Raw genomic sequence first — 22,278 nt, forward strand, 5'->3', positions numbered from 1 at the left:
ACCCACCCTAATCCTCGCCCCAATATCTAACTCTTAACCAAACACCCACCCTAATCCTCGCCCCAATATCTAACTCTTAACCAAATGCCTACCCTAATCCTAGCCCCAATACCTAACTTTCAACCAAACCCAATATCTTATCCTAGCCCTAACACTGAATAAAACCCTTATGTCTGACCCTAGCTCCAACACCTACCCCTTTCCCAAACCCCCCAAGCTAATTGTAGCCTCAATAGTTAACACCTAATCAAACCCCCACCGCTCACCTAGAGCCAACACTTTACATTCAACCAAACATCTAACACTTAACCCTAACCCTGATTGTACCTACTTTATGGGTATTTGCATTCCAAAAGTTTATGTTTTTTACCCCCATAAAACACATTTTCATCCTTTTCCCTATGTCACTGTTGCTGATCTCCTCCAGCCTCTTTCGGTGACTTCCTGTACACATGCACTCATTCTGACTGCACCCCATTTCCCTGGACTGATTTCCTGATAGTGACATCAATGGACCATGCCTTCACAATATGAGTCTGCACTCCCACCTGAAGTCTCCACCAGGTGGTGATGTGACAGAGTGACAACATAGAAGCACATTTGGGGGACATTGTTCATGTTCACAACATAACAGGAAGTGCTAGAACAAGAACCCTCATGGCAGGATCACCAGGGATTTTTTTTTTTTAAATTGCAGATTTAAAAAGATTGAAAGCAGTTTATGAATCAAAATTATTGTGAAAGAATAAATAAGATTTTAGAGACTGAGTTTTCATGAAATTTAACATTATCCAAACACATAATGAAGAGCACCTCAGATTAATCGAGAGACAAGTACTTTCTTCTATTTTTAAACTCATTACAAGCCCAGCATCAGCTGGGCATCAAAAAATTCACTGAAACTCATGGTTGTTCCTCTCCACGGAAATCTTTAGTAAAAGGCGAAAGATTTATTCGATCTGAAGAGAAACCAGAGTATAAAGGACCAATGCTCTAAAGGAGGTCTCCGGGGGCAGACGGATGCTGCTCCAGTCAGGGTGACTCCGTAGACGGTATCATTTCTAAGCAAAAGCGTAGCCAAATAAGGTGCAGAATTGATTGCCCAAAATGATAAGTCAAACAAAAACACCACTTGCAAGAGTTTATCAAGCTACAAATGACAAAATATATTACCCAGGATACATTAGGGTTATGCAAATAAAGAAAAGTCAAAGGCCGGCCTACTGCAGGGGGTTATGGGAGAAGGCGTTGTCAGATTACAGGTAGACGGTACTGACCTGTGTGTAGACCAGAGGAACGCTGATCCAGTCGTAGTGGAAGAGCATGCTGCACTTGGCTCGATATTTGTTCAGCTCCTGTCCAGCAACAATAAGAAGATAAATTATAAATCTGATCTCTCTGTTATATCTGCAGACTTTATACTTTGTTTCAGGACAAAACAAATGATCAGGCTGTACCATGTGGTAGGAGTGATGTTATTATTCAATAGATTGGGGTTGTGTCGTCTTGATGGGTGAATGAGCCCCTCCCCCGTGCTGGTGGCATGTGCCACGGAGTTTGGTAGATCCTCGGTATTGCCAGAGGAAACGGGTGACATCAGGTGGAACAGATACTAGAAAGGCGTCAATTCTCAGACAAGCTGAGGACAAATTCCTTCCAAGCAATGCACAGGAATAATTCAGGTAGAAGGCACAGACAGGCAGACCTCAATCCAGGGAACAGCAAACAAACTATAATATTCACATGAAAAAATAAGAGTGCATCGGCATGGTGTAGCGTTCCTCTTTAAGGGTGCATTGACACCCAAGCGTTGCATATTTTTTTTTAAAGCGCTTTTTTCTGCCATTTTCTGGGGCGTTTGTACAGCATTTTTCAAGCGTTTTTGAGCTTTGGCAGATTTTTTTTTATTACAAAAAGAAAAAAAAAAAACGAAGGATGCAGTAGCCAAGATTGCTGTACCTGGAACTCCCTGAATACCGGAAGATGAAAATGAGTGAAAAAGAACTGGTGCGCTATCTTTAAAATGAAATAAAAGAACATTTTCATATTATTTTTCTTTTTTTGTTTTTTTGTTTTTATTATTAGCCAATTGAGAAAAATATCATCTGTTTCATCATTTGTTGCTTTTTTTTTTTAAATTCTTTCTTTAATATTTTTTATTTTTTTTTAATTTTTTTAAGGGTTAGGAGTTAAAGGTTATGATTAAAGGTTAATTGATTTATTTTATTATTTATTTACTTAATTTTATGTATTTTATTATTTTGTTTGGTTATGGATTAGGATTAAGGGCTTTAGGGTTAGGGATCAATATTAGGGTTAGGGGTAAATATTAGGGTTAGGATTACGTTTAGGGGTCAATATTAGAGTTAGGGGTTGGGTTAGGGGGTAACTATTAGGGTTAGGGGTCAACATTAGGGTTAGGATTAGGGGTAAATATTAGGGTTAGGATTAAGTTTAGGGGTCAATATTAGAGTTAGGGGTAAATATTAGGGTTAGGGGTCAATATTAGGGTTAGGATTAAGTTTAGGGGTCAATATTAGAGTTAGGGGTTGGGTTAGGGGTCAATATTAGGGTTAGGGGTAAATATTAGGGTTAGGATTAAGTTTAGGGGTCAATATTAGAGTTAGGGGTTGGGTTAGGGGTAAATGTTAGGGTTAGGGGTCAATATTAGGGTTAGCGGTTAGGATTAGGGTTAGGGGTAAATATTAGGGTTAGGATTACGTTTTGGGGTCAATATTAGACTTAGGGGTTGGGTTAGGGGTCAATATTAGGGTTAGGGGTTAGGATTAGGGTTAGGGGTAAATATTAGGGTTAGGATTAAGTTTAGGGGTCAATATTAGAGTTAGGGGTTGGGTTAGGGGGTAAATATTAGGGTTATGGGTCAATATTAGGGTTAGGGATTAGGGTTAGGGGGTAAATATTAGGGTTAGGATTAAGTTTAGGGGTCAATATTAGAGTTAGGGGTTGGGTTAGGGGGTCACTATTAGGGTTAGGGGTCACTATTAGGGGTAAATATTAGGGTTAGGATTAAGTTTAGGGGTCAATATTAGAGATAGGGGTTGGGTTAGGGTCAATATCAGGGTTAGGGGTCAATATCAGGGTTAGGGGTAAATATTAGGGTTAGGATTAAGTTTAGGGGTCAATATTAGAGTTAGGGGTTGGGTTAGAGGGTAAATATTAGGGTTAGGATTAAGTTTAGGGGTCAATATTAGAGTTAGGGGTTGGGTTAGGGGGTAAATATTAGGGTTAGGGGTTACTATTAGGGTTAGAGGTTTGGATCAGGGCCGTAGATAAAGGGGGGGGGGGCGGTTTGGGGTGGACTGTTTACTAGCCTCAGTGCCCTGGCCCTTTTTTGATTGTGTTATGAAGGCATTAATAAGCCTCGGTTCACACCAGGATGTAATGCAGAAAACCTGCAACGTGTGTCCTGCACAAGGCTGCCTTTAACACAGGGCAAAAGGGGCAGCTGCCCAGGACTCAGCCCCAGTCCTTGTTGTGGGGCGCAAAGCAGCTGCCCTTTGAGACTGCACTGCCTGTAAAAAAGATGACAGCCAAATGCTAATGGGGCAGAGTTGGACTGGAGCTGTCTGGCGGCAGGGCAGGCCTGGGAGGATGCGTGCCTGGCTCTCTCTAACCTCATCTTAAATCTCCCGGCTTGGTGCTCCGTCATCTCTCCCAAGTCCCAACCAACCACTGCCTGACATGTCCTCCTTATCCGCCTATCAAACAATTACTCCGCCCCCTAACAACCAGAGCTGTGACCAGTGGGGAGGAGAGGGAGGGACCGCTCCTCCCTCTTCTGTACAGCCCATGCTGAAAGCCTGGGACCCGTCCTCATTGTCCGTGTCACACAGTAAGTAAATGACGTGTGGTGTGGGGGCACTGACAACATTTTATTATTTATTTACTTAATTTTATGTATTTATTTATTTTGTTTGGTTAGAGATTAGGATTAGGGGCTGTAAGGTTAGGGTTAGGGGTTAGGATTATGGTTAGGGGTTACTATTAGGGTTAGAGTTTTGGATTGGGGGTTAATATGAGGTTTAAGGGTTAGAATCAGGGTTAGGGGTCAATATTAGGTTAGAATTGGGGTTAGGGATTGATATTAGGGTTATCTGTTAGGATTAGGGTTTGGGGTTAATATTAGGGGGAGGTTTTTTTTTTTTTATTTATTATTTTAATGTCATCTATTTAATCATTTGTTGCTATGTTTTTCAGCTTTTTAATCCGCTTTTATTTATTCTTTCTTTATTTTTATTTTTTTTAAGGGTTAGGGGTTATGATTATAGATACATTTTTATTTATTTATTAATTATATATTTACTTAATTTTATGTATTTATTTATTTTGTTTCATTAGTGATTAGGATTAAGGGCTTTAGGGTTAATATTAGGGTTAGGGGTTACTATTAGGGTTAGAAGTTTGGATAAGTGGTTAATATTACGTTTAAGGGTTAGGGTTAGGGGTCAATATTAAGGTTAGGATTGGGGTTAGGGATTAGTATTAGGGTTATCTGTTAGAGTTTGGGGTTAATATTAGGGCAAGGTTTTTTTTTTTTTTAATTTATTTTATTATTTATTTATTATTTATTTCCTTAATTGTATGTACTTATTTATTTTGTTTGGTTAGGGATTAGGATTAGGGGTTTAGGGTTAATATTAATGTTAGGGGTTAGGATTAAGGTTAGGGGTCAATATTAGGGTTTAGGTGTTAGGATTAGGGTTAGGGGTAAATATTAGGGTTAGGTGTTAGGATTAAGGTCAGGGGTAAATATTAGTGTTAGGGGTCAGGATTATGGTTAGGGGTTACTATTAGGGTTAGAAGTTTGTATTAGGGGTTAATATTAGGTTTAGGGGTAAGGATTAGGGTTTGGGGTAATTATTAAGGTTAGGATTAGGGTTAAGGATTAATATTAGGGCGAGGTTCTTTTTTTTTTTTTACTTATTATTATTTATTTTTCAATTATTTAATTAATTTATTTAATTTTTTTTTATTAATTTACTTATTTTTTATTATGACTTATTTTTACTTAATTTTTGCATTTGAGCAGAAAAACGCTCAAAAATGTGCGACAAAAATGCACTAAAATGCTCAAATCAAGTGTTTCCATGCATTTATATAGGAAAAAAAAAAAGATCTCCTAATTGATTTTTTCTCCTCCAGTATTTTGGAGCTTCGAGCTATAAAACGATGAGGTGTTAATGGGGCCTAAGTGCCGGTTCACATATATGCGATGCGGGAACACTGCGAATCCACTGCGGGTTTCCTCATCACACTCAACTCGCAGGCAGTTCACACTGCCATATACCAATTGCTGGAGGTGTCAATACAAAGTTAATGACACCCCCAGATCAGTTCGCATATCGCAGTGCGAACTGTCAGTTCGGTCATGATTCGGATCGCATAGAAAGAAAACGCATATGTAAGTCAAGCCCACAAACGAAAACTGTGTTCAAACCACGCATGTGAGGTATCGCCGCGATCGCCAGAGCGAGAGCAATAATAAAAAAAAAAAAAAAAGACCTCCTCTGTAACTTTAAAATGCTAACTATTAAAATTTTTTTTAAAACAACGCCTATGGAGATTTTTAAGTACCGTATTTTAGAGCCAATCCACGAGTGTGCGCAATTTTAAACCGTAACATGTTAGGTATCTATATACTCGGCCTGACATCATCTTTCACATTATACAAAAAATTGGGCTAACTTTACTGTTTAGTTTTTTTTTTTAAATGCAGTGAAATGTGTTTTTTTTCCAAAATGGCAGCCTGTACAGTTACATTGCTTATGCAACGCCACCATTTATGTGGCAATTAAAGAACAGCGGTGCCGGACGTGGGACAATCCCTGCTCAGGTATCTCCAACATTAACAGAAGTGCTGGGAAAAGAAGTTTTATCACATCATGGATTTCTGTTATCAGCCAATCTGCAGAGACGGAGACTGATGAGATAACAGGCGGCTCCCAGGAATGTGAAGGGGAAGGAAATATATCTGTTCACAGATTTATATCAATCAATAAATTCTTCATTTACAAAGTTCAGATTACTTTTAATAATAATAATGGTTTCATTGTAACATTCCATGTGATACTCCATAAATAGCAATTTCCTTTACACTATATTACCAAAAGTATTGGGACGCCTGCCTTTACACGCACATGAACTTTAATGGCATCCCAGTCTTAGTCTGTAGGGTTCAATATTGAGTTGGCCCACCCTTTGCAGCTATAACAGCTTCAACTCTTCTGGGAAGGCTGTCCACAAGGTTTAGGAGTGTGTCCATGGGAATGTTTACCCATTCTTCCTGGCTCGCAGTCAGGGGAGGACTGGCCCAGGGGGCAGGGGGGCAATTTCCCCCCTGGGCTTCTCTGATGCCCCATAAAAAGTCTGCACCGCTTCTGCCACAGACATGCCTAAAGGATTCCTGGTAAAGAGAAGTAAAAAGTCCCCACTGCTTACCTACTGAGTGCGGGATGAAGACAATGAAAAAGCGCAGGCTCCCCCAACATGGATGGTGAAAACTGTGTCTGAGCAGAGGCTGGTTCCATGCTCCACTGGAAAGTCTCCTCCCCCAGCTATCCCTGACCGAGCTGTCCCAGTTCTCCCCAACTGCCCCCTGCTGGCCAGGTGGGGAACCTGGATTCGATAAGTACCTGGAGCGGAGCTTCAGCCTGGAATGGGGGTAAGGAGGAGGCAAGAAAGAGGGGACAGTGGGAGGGGGGCCGAGTCGCTGCACCATGGGACTCTGGTTTGTACTTGCCCCCTGGGCCATAAGTTGCCAAAGAGACCCTGCTTGCAGTCTCCACTCTAATTCATCCCAAAGGTGTTCTATCGGGTTGAGGTCAGGCTGGTCAAGTTCCTCCACCCCAAACTCGCTCATCCATGTCTTTATGAACCTTGCTTTGTGCACTGGTGTGCAATCAAGTTGGGACAGGAAGGGGCCGTCCCCAAACTCTTCCCACAAAGCTGGGAGCATGAAATTGTCCAAAATGTCTTGGTATGCTGACGCCTTAAGAGCTCCCTTCACTGGAACTAAGGGGCCAAGCCCAACCCCTGAAAAACAACCCCACACCCTAATCCCCCCTCCACCAAATGATTTGGACCAGTGCATAAAGCAAGGTCCATAAAGACATGGATGTCCTGACCTCAACCCGATAGAACACCTTTAGGATGAATTATTGTCGAGACTGCGAGCCAGGCCTTCTCTCCAACATCAGTGCATGATCTCACAAATGCACTTCTGGAAGAATGGTCAAACATTCCCATAGACACTCCTAAACCTTGTGGACGGTCCTCCCAGAAGAGTTGAAGCTGTTATAGCTGCAAAGGGAGGGCCAACTCAATATTGAATCCTACAGACTAAAACTGGGATGCCATTAAACTTCATGTGTGTGTAAAGGCGTCCCAATACTTTTGGTAACAATTATTGGCTTCAACAATTTCCTACTTAATGTTTTAAACAGGCTCAATTTAAACCAAGCCTCACTCCAAGATAAACCTTTATTCCCTCTTTTTTATAACCTTAGTCTATAGATTTACACTTCTTGTTTTCGCTGCATTAATGTACCGCTGCATTTTGGGCGGACATACAGTTATGTCCATCTGCAGTAAGGGCGGAAGTAAATATCTACGTTAGCTCTGTGGAACTCTCCGCAGTAAACGTAACTAGAGCGGATATGATGTCACCGCCAAAACCCGCGGGATTTCCCTCGGGGAGAATAGACGGAAATGACGGCATCATAAGCGGCAACAAACATACTACACGTGGATCTCGCGATGTTTACCGCGAGATCACTGGCCATCTATCAGTATATAAGGGAATGCCGAGAGTCAGTCCGGAGAGCTATCTCTCTGAGTCACTGCAGGACTGCTGTCCCTCTATGCTTCTTCACCTGTACCAACAGTAAGTACCCCTCAGGGGACCTGGATCTTTGTATTCATGTTTTATTTACACCTAAGGGGGTCTTCTTTCCTTCTTGCCATTAGGACCTATAAGGTGAACGCTACTGAGGCTATACCATATAGCCTTAGGAATGATACGCTGCCAGCCCTAGTGGACATTGTGACTCCAGGGATGTCTTTATTTCCAATTTGAACGGTACCTCTCTACTTATTTGGAATAACCATTCACACTAGATACATATCTATATACACAACTGTATATACATATACATTGTCTCTGTATATTCATCTTTATACCAGAAACCCTGGATACACTCTCAAAGTTTTCTGGGCACCATATCTATTGAGGTCGATAGGATACTCTTGACTGTCCAATAGAACAGTGAGGTAAGATACCCCAAATAGAATAAGTCCGGTATTGTCTATTTTTCATAAGGGTCACAAGATACATTCATGGCTCCCATCCTTCTTCCCAATAGGACTAACAATTCAGTAAGCCCTGGAGATACTTACACCGGAGGATAACTGTCTGGAATTTTTTCTTTTTCTCCTTTTATCCCAAGAAAACCCTCTTTTCAAATTTTTATAAATGGCAAATCATCATAGCAGGTGAATTGATCAGAACACCCTCTTTTTAGATTGCATGATTAATTATATATACATCATTCCAGGCTCCCTGATAGTCATTAATCACTATTTCCAGGTGAAGATTATTTTGTTACAAAACACACCTGACTCTAGCTCTCGACTTGTGGGAGAATTACTACATCCCCTGAAGGGTAATTTTATGGGGTTCCAATTTTTCGCAGGTATGTGACCTTTACACAAGTGGTATTTCATCTGGAAGTTTTTTCCTGTTTTTTTTTTTTTTTTTCTTCTCTTTCTTTCTTCTTTTGTTCTGCTGTTTTCTTTTAGCTTTGTTTCCAACTGTTGGGGGGTTTTTATTTCCCCCACGGGGTGGTACTTTCTAGGCTGGGGGGTTGGTGGCATCCCTGGTAAACCAGCAGAGATTTCCATGGCAATTTGGGGCAATATGTTGTCGCAGCTGCAAAGTTACTTGTATAAATGAATATTGTTCAAATATGTATTTGTTTGTCCTTTCCCGGGACTTATAATTTGCATTTGGTTATGCTTTTCAGGAATATATGCAGATTCCCTGAGGAAGATTTCTGTATTAGACAATGTTTTGAAACGCGTTGGATTCTGCCATTTACCTGTGATTGTATTGTATCATTATGATAGTCCCAATTTCTTGAATATATGCTAATATAGATATGATGTTTTTGCCAATACTCACCTTTCTTTAAATAAATTTCACTTTTTACTCAATTTAACCTTTCTCTTGAGAGATTTCTACTGTTACCTCTAAAGTCCCACCCAACCTAGGGGGTTTTTCTTTTTGCAACTATAACAGGATTATGGTAACACATTACCTCGAAACTGTCTACATATACTCACAGTTAAGAGCAGAGGGTGAGGCGCGCACGTGATGTCACGCCCCAACTCGCGGCCCAGCTAAGAGTGAGAGTCGGGAGCCGCAGTTAGGAGCAGGGGGGGCGGGGCACACACGTGATGTCACACCCCAACTCGCAGCCCAGCTGAGAGTGAGAGTCGGGAGCCACAGTTAGGAGCAGAGGGTGAGGCGCGCACGTGATGTCACACCCCAACTCGCGGCCCAGCTAAGAGTGAGAGTCGGGAGCCGCAATTAGGAGCAGGGGGGCAGGACTCTCACGTGATGTCACGCTCCAACTCGCAGCCCGGCTGAGAGTGAGAGTTGGGAGCCGCAGTTAGGAGCAGGGGGGCGGGGCACACACGTGATGTCATGCCCCAACTCGCGACCCGGCTGAGAGTGAGAGTTGGGAGCCGCAGTTAGGAGCAGGGGGGCGGGGCACACACGTGATGTCACGCCCCAACTCGCGGCCTGGCTGAGAGTGAGAGTCGGAGCCGCAGTTAGGAGCAGGGTGGCGGGGCGCGCACGTGATGTCGCGGCCCAACTGAGAGTGAGAGTCGGAGCCGCAGTTAGGAGCAGGGTGGCGGGGCGCACACGTGATGTCACGCCCCCAAATCGCGGCCCAGCTGAGAGTGAGAGTCGGGAGCCACAGTTAGGAGCAGGGTGGCGGGGCGTGCACGTGATGTTGTGGCCCAACTGAGAGTGAGAGTCGGAACCGCAGTTAGGAGCACGGTGGCGGGGCGCACAAGTGATGTCACGCCCCAACTCGCGGCCCAGCTGAGAGTGAGAGCTGGAGCCACAGTTTGGAGCAGAGGGACGGGCGCGCACGTGATGTCACGCCCCAACTCGTGGCCCGGCTGGAAGTGAGCCAGGAGCCGTAGTAAGAAGTAGGAGGGTGGGGCGCACACACGGGATGTCACTGGTTGCTGGGACACCCGCGGTCCCAGCAAACCAATGACTGCTTATAGTGGCAGCCTGACGGTCCGGGCGGAAGCATCGCACGGTCCGTTCTTGGACCGCAGGCCGCCATTTAATGACGGCTGCTGTAGGGTATACAAGTTGTGTTTGTTCTTATTGAATTGTTATATACAATCTTTTTTCACTGCTTGTTTGAGAGTATTTCTCCTTTTAATGTTGTGTTTAATAAAAATACCAAACTTTCTTTATATATATTTTCACATTTCATGTTAATTTTCCATTACTTACATTGTCTGGGTATGGCGTAACCCCGTTCCCCTATAAACTGACCCTCCCGGGGATCATCTCTCTTTTGTCTTTCTCTCATTGAGTATAATGGGTGTACAGTGGTTGGATGACGGCACACCACTCACCTCTATGAGCAGTTTCAGAGCGATGTCGTCCCGGACTCTCCCGTCCCGCCGGGTCTGGGCAGCCAGGTTGGTGAACCACACACAGGGGATCCAGTACTTGTTGAAGTCGGAGGCTAAACTTTCGTATTTCTTCAGCTCCTCGCGAGTCATAAAGCCTGGAAAAGATTGCCGCGTTAACCCTTTCACTGGCATCACCCACAATTCCCCCATTGGAGATCCCATCCCACCATCCTGACATGTTGTATGAATACATCAATATTGTAAATATTTATTTTTATCTTTTATTTAAATTGCTTTTTAAACTTTGTGTATAATAAAATATTTTAAAGAAAAAAAATATTGTAAATATCATTCATTCCAGGTCATTCCTCTACATACAGCGCATCCGGAAAGTATTCACAGTGCTTCACTTTTTCCACATTTTGTTATATTACAGCCTTATTCCAAAATAATTTAATTCATTATTTTCCTCAAAATTCTACAAACAATCCCCCATAATGACAACGTGAAAGAAGTTTGGTTTGAAATCTTTGCAAATTTATCAAAAATAATAAACGAAAAAAATCCCATGTACATAAGTATTCACACCCTTTGCCATGACACTCAAAATTGAGCTAAGGTGCATCCTGTTTCCACTGATCCTCCTTGAGATGTTTCTACAACTTGATTGGAGTCCACCTGTGGTAAATTCAGTTGATTGGACATGATTTGGAAAGGCACACACCTGTCTTTATAAGGTCCCACAGGTAACAGTGCATGTCAGAGCACAAACCAAGCCATGAAGTCCAAGGAGTTGTCTGTAGACCTCGGAGACAGGATTGTATGGAGGTACAGATCGGGGGAAGGGTACAGAAACATTTCTGCAGCATTGAAGGTCCCAATGAGCACAGTGGCCTCCATCATCCGTAAATGGAAGAAGTTTGGAACCACCAGGACTCTTCCTAGAGCGGGCCGCCCGGCCAAACTGAGCGATCGGGGGAGGGGGGCCTTAGTCAGGGAGGTGACCAAGATCCCGATGGTCACTCTGACAGAGCTCCAGTATTTCTCTGTGGAGAGAGGAGAACCTTCCAGAAGAACAACCATCTCTGCAGCACTCCACCAATCAGGCCTGTATGGGTGTGGACAGATGGAAGTCCCTCCTCAGTAAAAGTCACATGACAGCCCACCTGGAGTTTACCAAAAGGCACCTGAAGGACTCTCAGACCATGAGAAACAAAATTCTCTGCTCTGATGAAACAAAGATTGAACTCTTTGGCCTGAATGGCGAGCGTCATGTCCGGAGGAAACCAGGCACCGCCCATCACCTGGCCAATACCATCCCTACTGTGAAGCATGGTGGTGGCAGCATCATGCTGTGGGGATGTTTTTCAGTGGTAGGAACTGGGAGACTAGTCAGGATGGAGGGAAAGATGAATGCAGCACATCCTTGATGAAAACCTCCTCCAGAGCGCTCTGGACCTCAGACTGGGGCGAAGGTTCATCTTCCAACAGGACAACGACCCTAAGCACACAGCCTAGATAACAAAGGAGTGGCTGTGGGACAACTCTGTGAATGTCAATGAGTGGCCCCGCCAGAGCCCAGACTTGAACCCAATTGAACATCTCTGGAGAGATCTGAAAATGGCTGAGCACCGACCCTCCCCCATCCAACCTGATGGAGCTTGAGAGGTCCTGCAAAGAAGAATGGGAGAAACTGCCCAAAAATAGGAGTGCCAAGCTTGTAGCATCATACTCAAAAATACTGGAGGCTGTGATTGGTGCCAAAGGAGCTTCACCAAAGTATTGAGCGAAGGGGGTGAATACTTATGCACATGGGATTTATTTTTGTTTGTAATTTTTATTAAATTTGCAAAGATTTCAAACAAACTCCTTTCATGTTGTCATTATGGGAGAATTGTTTGTAGAATTTTGAGGAAAATAATGAATTTAATCCATTTGGAAATAAGGCTGTAACATAACAAAATGGGGAAGAAGTGAATACTTTCCGGATGCACTGTCATACAATATGCTGCTTCCATTCTGTGCTACATTGGCAGCCATGATGATTCAACCAATTCATCTGGGGGTCTGGATTAGCGGATTAGCTAATTTGCATATCAGCCCTCCCAGTGTTAGAGCCGAAATCAAATATGTTTCGCAAAGTCTTACAGTTTATTGTCATTAGAAAGCAGCCACAGCCTGAGGAGAAAAGCCCGTCCCTTGCCAGCATGCTGCAGAGGAAAACCCTTGTTCTCTGTGTGGAAGCAGGGGTCACTCTGCAGAGGTCCAAGTCAGACCTGGCTCTGCAATCAGCAACTCTCATACACCCTGCTGATTGCAAAGAAAATGCAGGTCATCTGCCCTGCTGTGTGTTTTTAGGACTGGATGGACATACGTGAAGGCGTGAACAAATATACACTCACCAGCCACATTATTAGGTACACCTGTTCAACTGCCTGGAAACACAAATTGTTAAAGTATAACTAAAGGCCCGTACACACGTACCGATTGTCGGCCGTAAAGATTCGGCCGACGACCGATCGGCCGATTGTAGGCTTGTTAGTATGATGCTTCCGACAGCGCATTTTCGGCCGAACAGAATCTGGTGTGCAGGCATTAAAATTTTTGTTGGCCAACACCAGAACGGCCGATTGTTCGCCAGTCAGTACAGAATTCGGCCGACAGACAGCAGATTTGCAAGACTGGGCATGCTCAGAAAAGAAAAAAGACAGGGAAAGTTAACCATCACATGACATCACTTCTGCAGTCGGCTGTTGTTGGCCGACAAAATTCGTGTGCAGTCTTTTGCACTTTTCAACAGACAAGACAGCCCTCGTACAAAAGACGGCCGATCGTTCGGCCGACGATCGGTACGGGTGTACGGGGCTTAAAGGCAAATTTTTTTTAGTTTTGGATAGAGTGGAGAGGGATTAGAACCCCTGTCAGGTTTTTATTGCTGTCTGTGTACCCGTTAGGGAGATTTATCCTTTCTATTTGTCCTGTTTATCATTGAAATTGAAAGTAAAAGAAATGACCCACATTTTGGGTTTTCACCAAAAAAGGAATAGAGGGGAAACATTTCAATGGGGTTCCCCAAGGAATTCCCTTAACCACTTTACCACCGGAGGATTTTCCTGCTTAACGTCCAGGCCACTTTTTGCAACTTGGCACTGCGCAAATTTAACTGACAATTGCGCGGTCATGCAACGCCATACCCAAACGAAATTTATTTCCCACAAACAGAGCTTTCTTTTGGTGGTATTTGATCACCTCTGCGCTTTTCATTTTTTGCGATATTAATAAAAAAATAGCGAAAATTTTGCAAAAAAATTGACATTTTCTACTTTGACAGTTAAAAAATATCCAATATATTCAATTTTTGTCATAAATTTAGGCCAAAATGTATTTAGCTACGTGTCTTTGACAAAAAAATTCTCAATTCGCGTATTTTTAACCGCTTTAAGACCGGAAGATTTTACCCCATTCCTGACCGGGCCATATTTTGCAATTCGGCACTGCGTTACTTTAACGGACAATTGCGCGGTCGTGCGACGCTGTACCTAAATAAAATTGATGTCCTTTTTTTCCCACAAATAGAGATTTCTTTTGGTGGTATTTGATCACCTGTGCGTTTTTTTTTTTTTTTGCGCTATAAACAAAAAAACAGAGCGACAATTCTGGAAAAAAAAAAAAAACATTTTTCACTTTCTTCTATATAACATTCCCAATAAAAAAAAAAAATTAAAAATCAAATGTTTTTCATCATTTTAGGCCAATTTGTATTCTGCTTCATATTTGTGGTTAAAAAAAAAAAAAATCACAATAAGCGTATATTGATTGGTTTGCGCAAAAGTTATCGAGTCTACAAACTAGGGGAAATATTTATGTCATTTTTATTGTTTATTTTTTTTTACTAGTAATGGTGGCGATCTGCGATTTTTAGCAGGACTGCGACATTGCAGCGGACAGATCGGACCCCTAACTGACATTTTTGACACTTTTGGGGGGACCAGTGACATCACTACAGTAATCAGTGCTAAAAATATGCACTATTACTGTAATAATGACACTGACAGGGAAGGGGTTAACACTGCGGGTGCTCAAGGAGTTAAATGTGTCCCTAGGGGAGTGATTCTAACAGTATGGGGGCGTGGCTTGTGAAATGATCATAGAGACATGTGATCCTATATAGATACTGTACTAATGGCACTGGCAGGGAAGGGGTTAACACTGTGGGTGCTCAAGGGGTTAAATCGCCTGTATGGGGGCGGGGCTTATGAAATGCCCATAGAGACCTGTGATCCTATATAGAAAACACTGGGCACTAATCTGCAACCTTAACCCCGAAGCATAAATCCCCCCTCCTCCCGGTACAAATCTGGCCCCTGCTGAAATTGCCCTTCTCAGCACAAATCTTTGCCCCCCCCATCCCCCAAATGCCCCCCCCCCCCCAATAAAAAAAATCACTCCTTGTAGCACAAATTCTTTACCCCTAAAAGTCTCCCTCCTAGTTCACATCTTCGCCCCCCCCACTTCAAATTCCCCCTCCAAACAAACATTTCCCCCCAAATCCCCCCTCCTAGCACAACTCTTCTTCCTCCCCATACCCCTTCTCAACACAAATCCCTCTATCACCACTCTTAGCACCCCCAAGTTTCCCAAACCATTACAATACTTACCCCCTGCTGCCCCCCCAAATTCCCCCTTCCAACAGCAATTCCCCTTCAACCTATTCTCCTTGTGCCCCCCCCCCACCTGACATGATACCACAGTGCCCATGCAGCCGCCCCTCCTGCCCAACCCTTGTCCCAGCCCTGAGTGTCCCCATCTTCTGATGGCTCCTTCCAGCAGGATAATGCACCATGTCACAAAGCTCCAATCATCTCACCACTGGTTTCTTCACCATGACAATGAGGCCACTGTCCTCCACACTCACCAGATCAGGTCACTGTACTCCAATGGCCTCCACACTCACCAGATCCGGTCACTGTACTCCAATGGCCTCCATACTCACCAGATCCGGTCACTGTCCTCCAATGGCCTCCACACTCACCAGATCAGGTCACTGTACTCCAATGGCCTCCACACTCACCACATCTCATCCAATAGAGCACCTTTGGGATGTGGTGGAACGGGAGATCAGCATCATGGATGTGCAGCTGACAAATCTGCTATCATGTCACTTTGGAGCAAAATCTCTGAGGAAAGTTTCCCGCACCTTGTTGTATCTATGCCACCAAGAATGAAGGCAAAAGGGGGTCCAACCCTCTACTAGCAAGGTGTACCTAATAAAGTGGGCGGGGAGTTTATATTACATGATTTTTAATGATAAGACAACCATAACGAGCGTTTTCTTTACATTGGCCGGAAACTTTCTGTCCTACCTGCATCCACTATGTGATCCATGGTGGGGAACCTCTTGAGGACGCGGGTACTGACCGACCTCAGGATGAGCACCGATGAGAGGTTGGCGTAACGTATTAGGGTACGTCGCAGGAGGCGGCCCCTTTCGTCTGCCCCGTGGACGTTGCTGGAGATCACACACATGAGCTGGTCCGGCAGGGGGATGTTGGTGTACTGAGCCCACCAACGATTGACAATCAGGTTGACGTAGAATCCCAAAACGAAGGCTATGGGGATGAGGTTGATGTATTGGTTGCAGTATTTGGCGACCTTCTCAAACATCCGCTTCTGGTCTTCCTTCAGGGCGTGTCTGAAAAGGGGGAGAATCACAATGGATGATATGGACAGCGGACAGAGCTGGTCACGTGTGCGTCAAAAACAAAGCCACATGTCAAGAAGTTGAAGGTTGTCACCTCCTTCCATTCATGTCTATGGTCAGGGCTGCTGTTATAAAACCACGGGGGGCCCCATACAGACAACCTGACATGGGGCCCCATACAGCCAATGCTTCATTTATGAATGAACACAGTGAGTGATCTGTACTGATCACTCATTGTGTCCATTCGGGAGAGGAAGAGGCTTGTAAATATAACATACTGTATTTATTTGACCCTTCCCCAACTCTAAATCTTGAAGGATTCTATTGTGGGATTGCAGATACCGGTGGGAAGGAGAAGAGTGAAGCTGGAGGCACTGCAAGGGTAGGGGGGACTCACAGGGGTGCCTGTGCAGCAGTGAGAAACTATGGTGTACACAGGGGTGTCAAACTCAATTTCATCAAAGGGCCGCATAAGCAGTATGATTGCCCTCAAAGGGCCAGTTGGATCTGGGGTGCGCTACATACAGAGTGCAAAGTTCAGGAGTGCATTATGTACAGAGTGCAGAGTTCAGGAGTGCGTTACGTACAGAGTGCAGGGTTCAGGAGTGCATTATGTACAGAGTGCAGAGTTCAGGAGTGCGTTATGTACAGAGTGCGTTATGTACAGAGTGCAGAGTTCAGGAGTGCATTATGTACAGAGTGCAGAGTCCAGGAGTGCATTATGTACAGAGTGCAGAGTTCAGGAGTGCATTATGTACAGAGTGCAGAGTTCAGGAGTGCGTTACGTACAGAGTGCAGAGTTCAGGAGTGCGTTACGTACAGAGTGCAGAGTTCAGGAGTGCATTATGTACAGAGTGCAGAGTTCAGGAGTGCTTTATGTACAGAGTGCAGAGTTCAGGAGTGCGTTACGTACAGAGTGCAGAGTTCAGGAGTGCGTTACGTACAGAGTGCAGAGTTCAGGAGTGCATCATGTACAGAGTGCAGAGTTCAGGAGTGCATTATGTACAGAGTGCAGAGTTCAGGAGTGTGTTATGTACAGAGTGCAGAGTTCAGGAGTGCATTATGTACAGAGTGCAGAGTTCAGGAGTGCATTATGTACAGAGGGCAGAGTCCAGGAGTGCATTATGTACAGAGTGCAGAGTTCAGGAGTGCATTATGTACAGATTGCAGAGTTCAGGAGTGCATTATGTACAGAGTGCAGGGTTTAGGGATGCACTATGCACAGCATGCAACCCATTCCCCCAAAGCTTTTTCACATTTCTCTCTCCTACCTGGCCTGGCTCTAGTACCTACCTGTGTAGGCGGCTCTGCCTCGCCTTGCAAAGAGGTTTCTCTTTCACTCAGATTCTCAGGAGCCAAAGTGACAAAGTGACAGCAGGGAGCAGAGGGCCAGAGCAGGAGGTGGTGGAGTTCCACCATGTTCCGGCTGCAAAATAGGGTGCAAGGGCCACTTGACAAGGTCTGGAGGGCATCTGTGTATTATGTAGTCATGTACCCTGCGCTCTGTGTATTAAGTAGTCCTGTGCCCAGTGCTCTGTGTATTATGTAGTGAAAAAGTCACTTGTGGAGTGACGCAACGCGTCGGAAGGAGCCGGGTGACGTCACGTCCGGTTTACAGCCGTAACCGGAAGTTGTGCTTTTACACCGCTCTGGCGGTCTGCGCTTGATCTGTTATTTTTCTGTAAGTGTTTTACTATTCATTAAAATCCATTCTCAGAATTTACTGCACCATGATGGCCTGTCTTTAATTACTCCCTATGAGACACATCCATACATCGGAGGATCAATAACACAAGTTTGCCTAGAAGAAGGTGTTCAACTATTTGGGATCCCACCATCTACCTGGCGACATAATTACACTGAGAGGAGCTCTCTAACACGCTCACTTGGGTGTGCATAAGGTAAGCGGCCATCGCACATAGATTTGTTTTTGGTGGTTAAGAAGGACACTTGGCACTTGTTGAATAATACCTACGTTGGAATTGTGTTTGTTTTTGAAGAATCATCATTTATAGACAGTTGATTTATTTGTCTTGCTTCATTATATTGGATTTCAGTGAACAATTTGTGCACCCATCACGTACAGCACTGCATTGAACATTTATTATTACATCATTTTGTTATGCACACAATTTTTTGGGGATTTTTATTATTCCTATATTTAATATTCTCACGTATATCTTGCTGGATGTTTTGACTTATATGAATATTTGCACTCTGTGTATTATGTAGTCCTGAACCCAGCGCTCTGTATATTATGTAGTCCTGAACCCAGCGTTCTGTATATTAAGTAGTCCTGTGCCATTTGCCAAAAATAAATAAATATATATATTCCCGGATTTCATTTAAAAAATGTATGTATAATAATAAAAGTGTGTGACTGTGGGGGGACATTAGAGTGTAAGCTCCTCTGGTACAGAGACTGATGTGAAGGTGGGGGAGGGGACATTAGAGTGTAAGCTCCTCTGGTACAGAGACTGATGTGACTGGCTCAGTGTTCTCTGTACAGCACTGCGGTATATGTCAGAGCTATATAAATATATAATAATAATAGTGTGTGACTGTGGGGGAGGGGACATTAGAGTGTAAGCTCCTCTGGTACAGAGACTGATGTGACTGTGGGGGAGGGGACATTAGAGTGTAAGCTCCTCTGGTACAGAGACTGATGTAACTGTAGGGGAGGGGACATTAGAGTGTAAGCTCCTCTGGTACAGAGACTGATGTGACTGTGGGGGAGGGGACATTAGAGTGTAAGCTCCTCTGGTACAGAGACTGATGTGACTGTGGGGGAGGGGACATTAGAGTGTAAGCTCCTCTGGTACAGAGACTGATGTGACTGTGGGGGAGGGGACATTAGAGTGTAAGCTCCTCTGGTACAGAGACTGATGTGACCGGCTCAGTGTTCTCTGTACATCACTGCGGTATATGTCAGAGCTATATAAATGTATAATAATAATAGTGTGTGTGACTGTGGGGGAGGGGACATTAGAGTGTAAGCTCCTCTGGTACAGAGACTGACTAATGTATGATTGTGGGGGGGGGGGGTTATCTTTGTACACTTTGTACAGCGCTATGGAAGATGTTGGTGACATAACAAGACTGTTGTTCCCTATAGACACTCCCTCTACTCTCTCTGACCTTTATTATTATTTATGATTTATTTTTCTATAATTTGTATCTGTTAGGAGCGTGTGAAAAGCTCCATTTGATGGTCATATTTTTGCCCTTATCTCATCCATAAATCTGTCACTTCTGTCATATACAAGAATTGTAAAACAATAACTCTGGTCCAGAGACTGGGGGAGGGGCAAAGGGCGAGAGGGAGAGATAATCCCAATATAGTGAATATATGGTCAATGCTGTAACCTATCGGTATATGGAATCTATCGGTATATGGAATCTATCGGTATATGGAATCTATCAGTGTATGGACTGAGTAGCACTCCCCTTAAGGTTGAATGTAATTCTCAGGTAACTGTCCTTAGTGTGGAGTCGTGGTGGTTCAGGTAAGTGTCTCACCTGTAGATGACGCTAAAGAGGGTGTAGAGGGTGATGAAGACCAGGAACTCCTTGTACAGTAATTTATATATACTCCCTTTCCATCGGAATAGAAGTTTGGAGAATCCTCCGAATCGGGCGTTGGCCACTTTCAGGGTGTAGGAGACGGTCATCTTGACTCTGCCGAGACCAGAAGAGTGACAGTTAGCTGAATGTTCACACATGTAAATGTTCTGTATGAATGTATAGTTCTATGTGTCTACTATATAGTGGGGTCTGGGCTGCAGAGCTTGCAGTCTGTCCATTGATGAGTGACCAATCATCTGCCACCTTTCCCCAAGATTTGTGTTGCTGTGTTGAAAGGTGAAGTATTGGGATTAGAATTGGACATTTCTTGGCTGGGTCTTTACTTTCTTTTATTATAGTGATATTTTCCAGCAACCAATAAACTTCCTTCCCGAACCCCCCCCCCCCCCCGGCCCTCCACATAGACAGCTATGGGCAACCCCCCCATGCCACAGACAGCTCCCACCAGTGTCTTGTACCCCCATAAATGGCTTTCTCCAGAATCTTCACCTCACAATAGACAGACCCTACTAGTGTCTTCCACCCTAGAGATGGCTCCCACCAGTATCTTGACCACTCATAGATGGTTTCCACCAGTGTCTTACCCCCTCAATAGACGGCTCCCACTAGTGTCTTGTCCTCCCAGAGATTGCTCCCACCAGTATCTTGTCCACCCCATAGATGCCACCCACCAGTGTCTTGTCCCTTTCACGGACGGCTCCCACCAGTGTTAATGATTTGTCAGTCCATGGTGGCTCGCACTAGTGTCTTGTCCCCCCATAAATGGCTGTCACCAGCGTCTTTTCCCCCATGGATGGTTTTGTCCCCCCACAGACGGCTCCCATGAGTGTCATGTCTCCCCATAGAGGGCTCCCATCATTGTCTTGTATCCCCACAGACAGGTCCAACCAGTGTCTTTTTCCTTCACATAAATGTCTCAAATCAGTGCCTTGCCCCCCCCCCCCCCAATAGATGGTCCCCACCAGTGTCCTGCCCCCCAATATACAACTCCTACCATTGTCTTGTCTCTCTCATAGAAGTCTCCCGCCTTTGTCTTGTCCCCCCCCCCCGTAGATGGCTCCCATCAGTGTCTTGTCCCCCCACAGACGGCTCCCATGAGTGTCATGGCTCCCCATAGAGGACTCCCATCATTGTCTTGTATCCCCACAGACAGGTCCCACCAGTGTCTTTTAACTTCCCATAAATGGTTTAAATCAGTGTCTTGTTCCCCCCCCTTGGATGGCTTCCCCTATTGTCTTGTCCTCCCATAGATAGTCCCCACAAGTGTCCTGCCCCCCCCCCCCCATATATACAACTCCCACCATTGTCTTGTCTCTCTCATAGAAGTCTCCCGCCAGTGTCTTGTCCCCCCATAGATGGCTCCCATCAGTGTCTTGTCCCCCCATAGATGGCTCCCATCAGTGTCTTGTCCCCCCACAGAGGGCTCCCATTAGTGTCATGGCTCACCATAGAGGACTCCCATCATTGTCTTGTATCCCCACAGACAGGTCCCACTAGTGTCTTTTTCCTTTCCATAAATGGTTTAAACCAGTATCTTGTCCCCCCCCCCCTGGATGGCTTCCCCTATTGTCTTGTCCTCCCATAGATGGTCCCCACCAATGTCCTGCCCCTCAATATACACCTCCCACTATTGTGTTGTCTGTCTCATAGAAGTCTCCTGCCAGTGTCCTGTCCCCCCATAGATGGCTCCCACCAATGTCTTGTCCCTCCATAGATGGCTCCTTCCAGTGTCTTTTTCCCCCATAGACAACTCATGCCAGTGCCTTGTCGTCCCCCCCCCCCATTGACAGCTCCCACCAGTGTCATGTCCCTCCATGGGTGGCTCCCACCAGTGTAATGTCCTCCCACAGATGGCTCCCATCAGCGTGTTGTCCCCCCACAGACAGCCCCCACCAGTGTCTCTTTCCTTTTCATAGATAGCTCATACCAGTGTCTTGTCACCCCATCGACAGCTGCCACCTGTATCTTGTCTCCCATAGACGGCTCCCACCAGTGTCTTGTGCCCTATAGATGGCTCCCACCAGTGTATTGTACCCCCACCAAAGAAGATTGCTCCCAGCAGTGTCTTGTCCCCGCACCATAGATGGTTCCCACCAGTATCTTGTCCCCGCACCATAGATGGTTCCCACCAGTATCTTGTCCCCTATAGATGGCTCCCATCAGTATTGTGTTCCCCCATACATGGCTCCTGCCAGTGTCTTGTCCTTCCATATATGGTTCTCATCAGTGTCTTGTCCCCCCCCCCTCCTATTGACAGCTCACACCAATGTCTTGCCCCATCATAGGTGGATACCACCAATGCAATGTCC

General features: G+C 44.7%; 1 protein-coding gene across 1 annotated transcript in view; it reads right to left on the bottom strand.

The window, feature by feature from the left end:
* Positions 1–20,055, bottom strand: part of BEST4 (bestrophin 4) — a gene marked incomplete at both ends in the record, with an annotated part of 38,589 nt that extends 18,534 nt beyond the window's left edge. The window contains 4 exons of the mRNA XM_082266378.1: positions 1,278–1,355; positions 10,684–10,838; positions 16,047–16,375; positions 19,904–20,055. Of these exons, the coding sequence (XP_082122504.1) occupies positions 1,278–1,355; positions 10,684–10,838; positions 16,047–16,375; positions 19,904–20,055 (714 nt within the window). The remainder of the gene's footprint in view (positions 1–1,277; positions 1,356–10,683; positions 10,839–16,046; positions 16,376–19,903) is intronic.
* Between the last annotated feature and the right edge of the window lie 2,223 nt (positions 20,056–22,278).

This window comes from Pelophylax lessonae (genome assembly GCF_965119305.1).
Source record: "Pelophylax lessonae genome assembly, chromosome: 8".
NCBI lineage: Eukaryota > Metazoa > Chordata > Amphibia > Anura > Ranidae > Pelophylax > Pelophylax lessonae.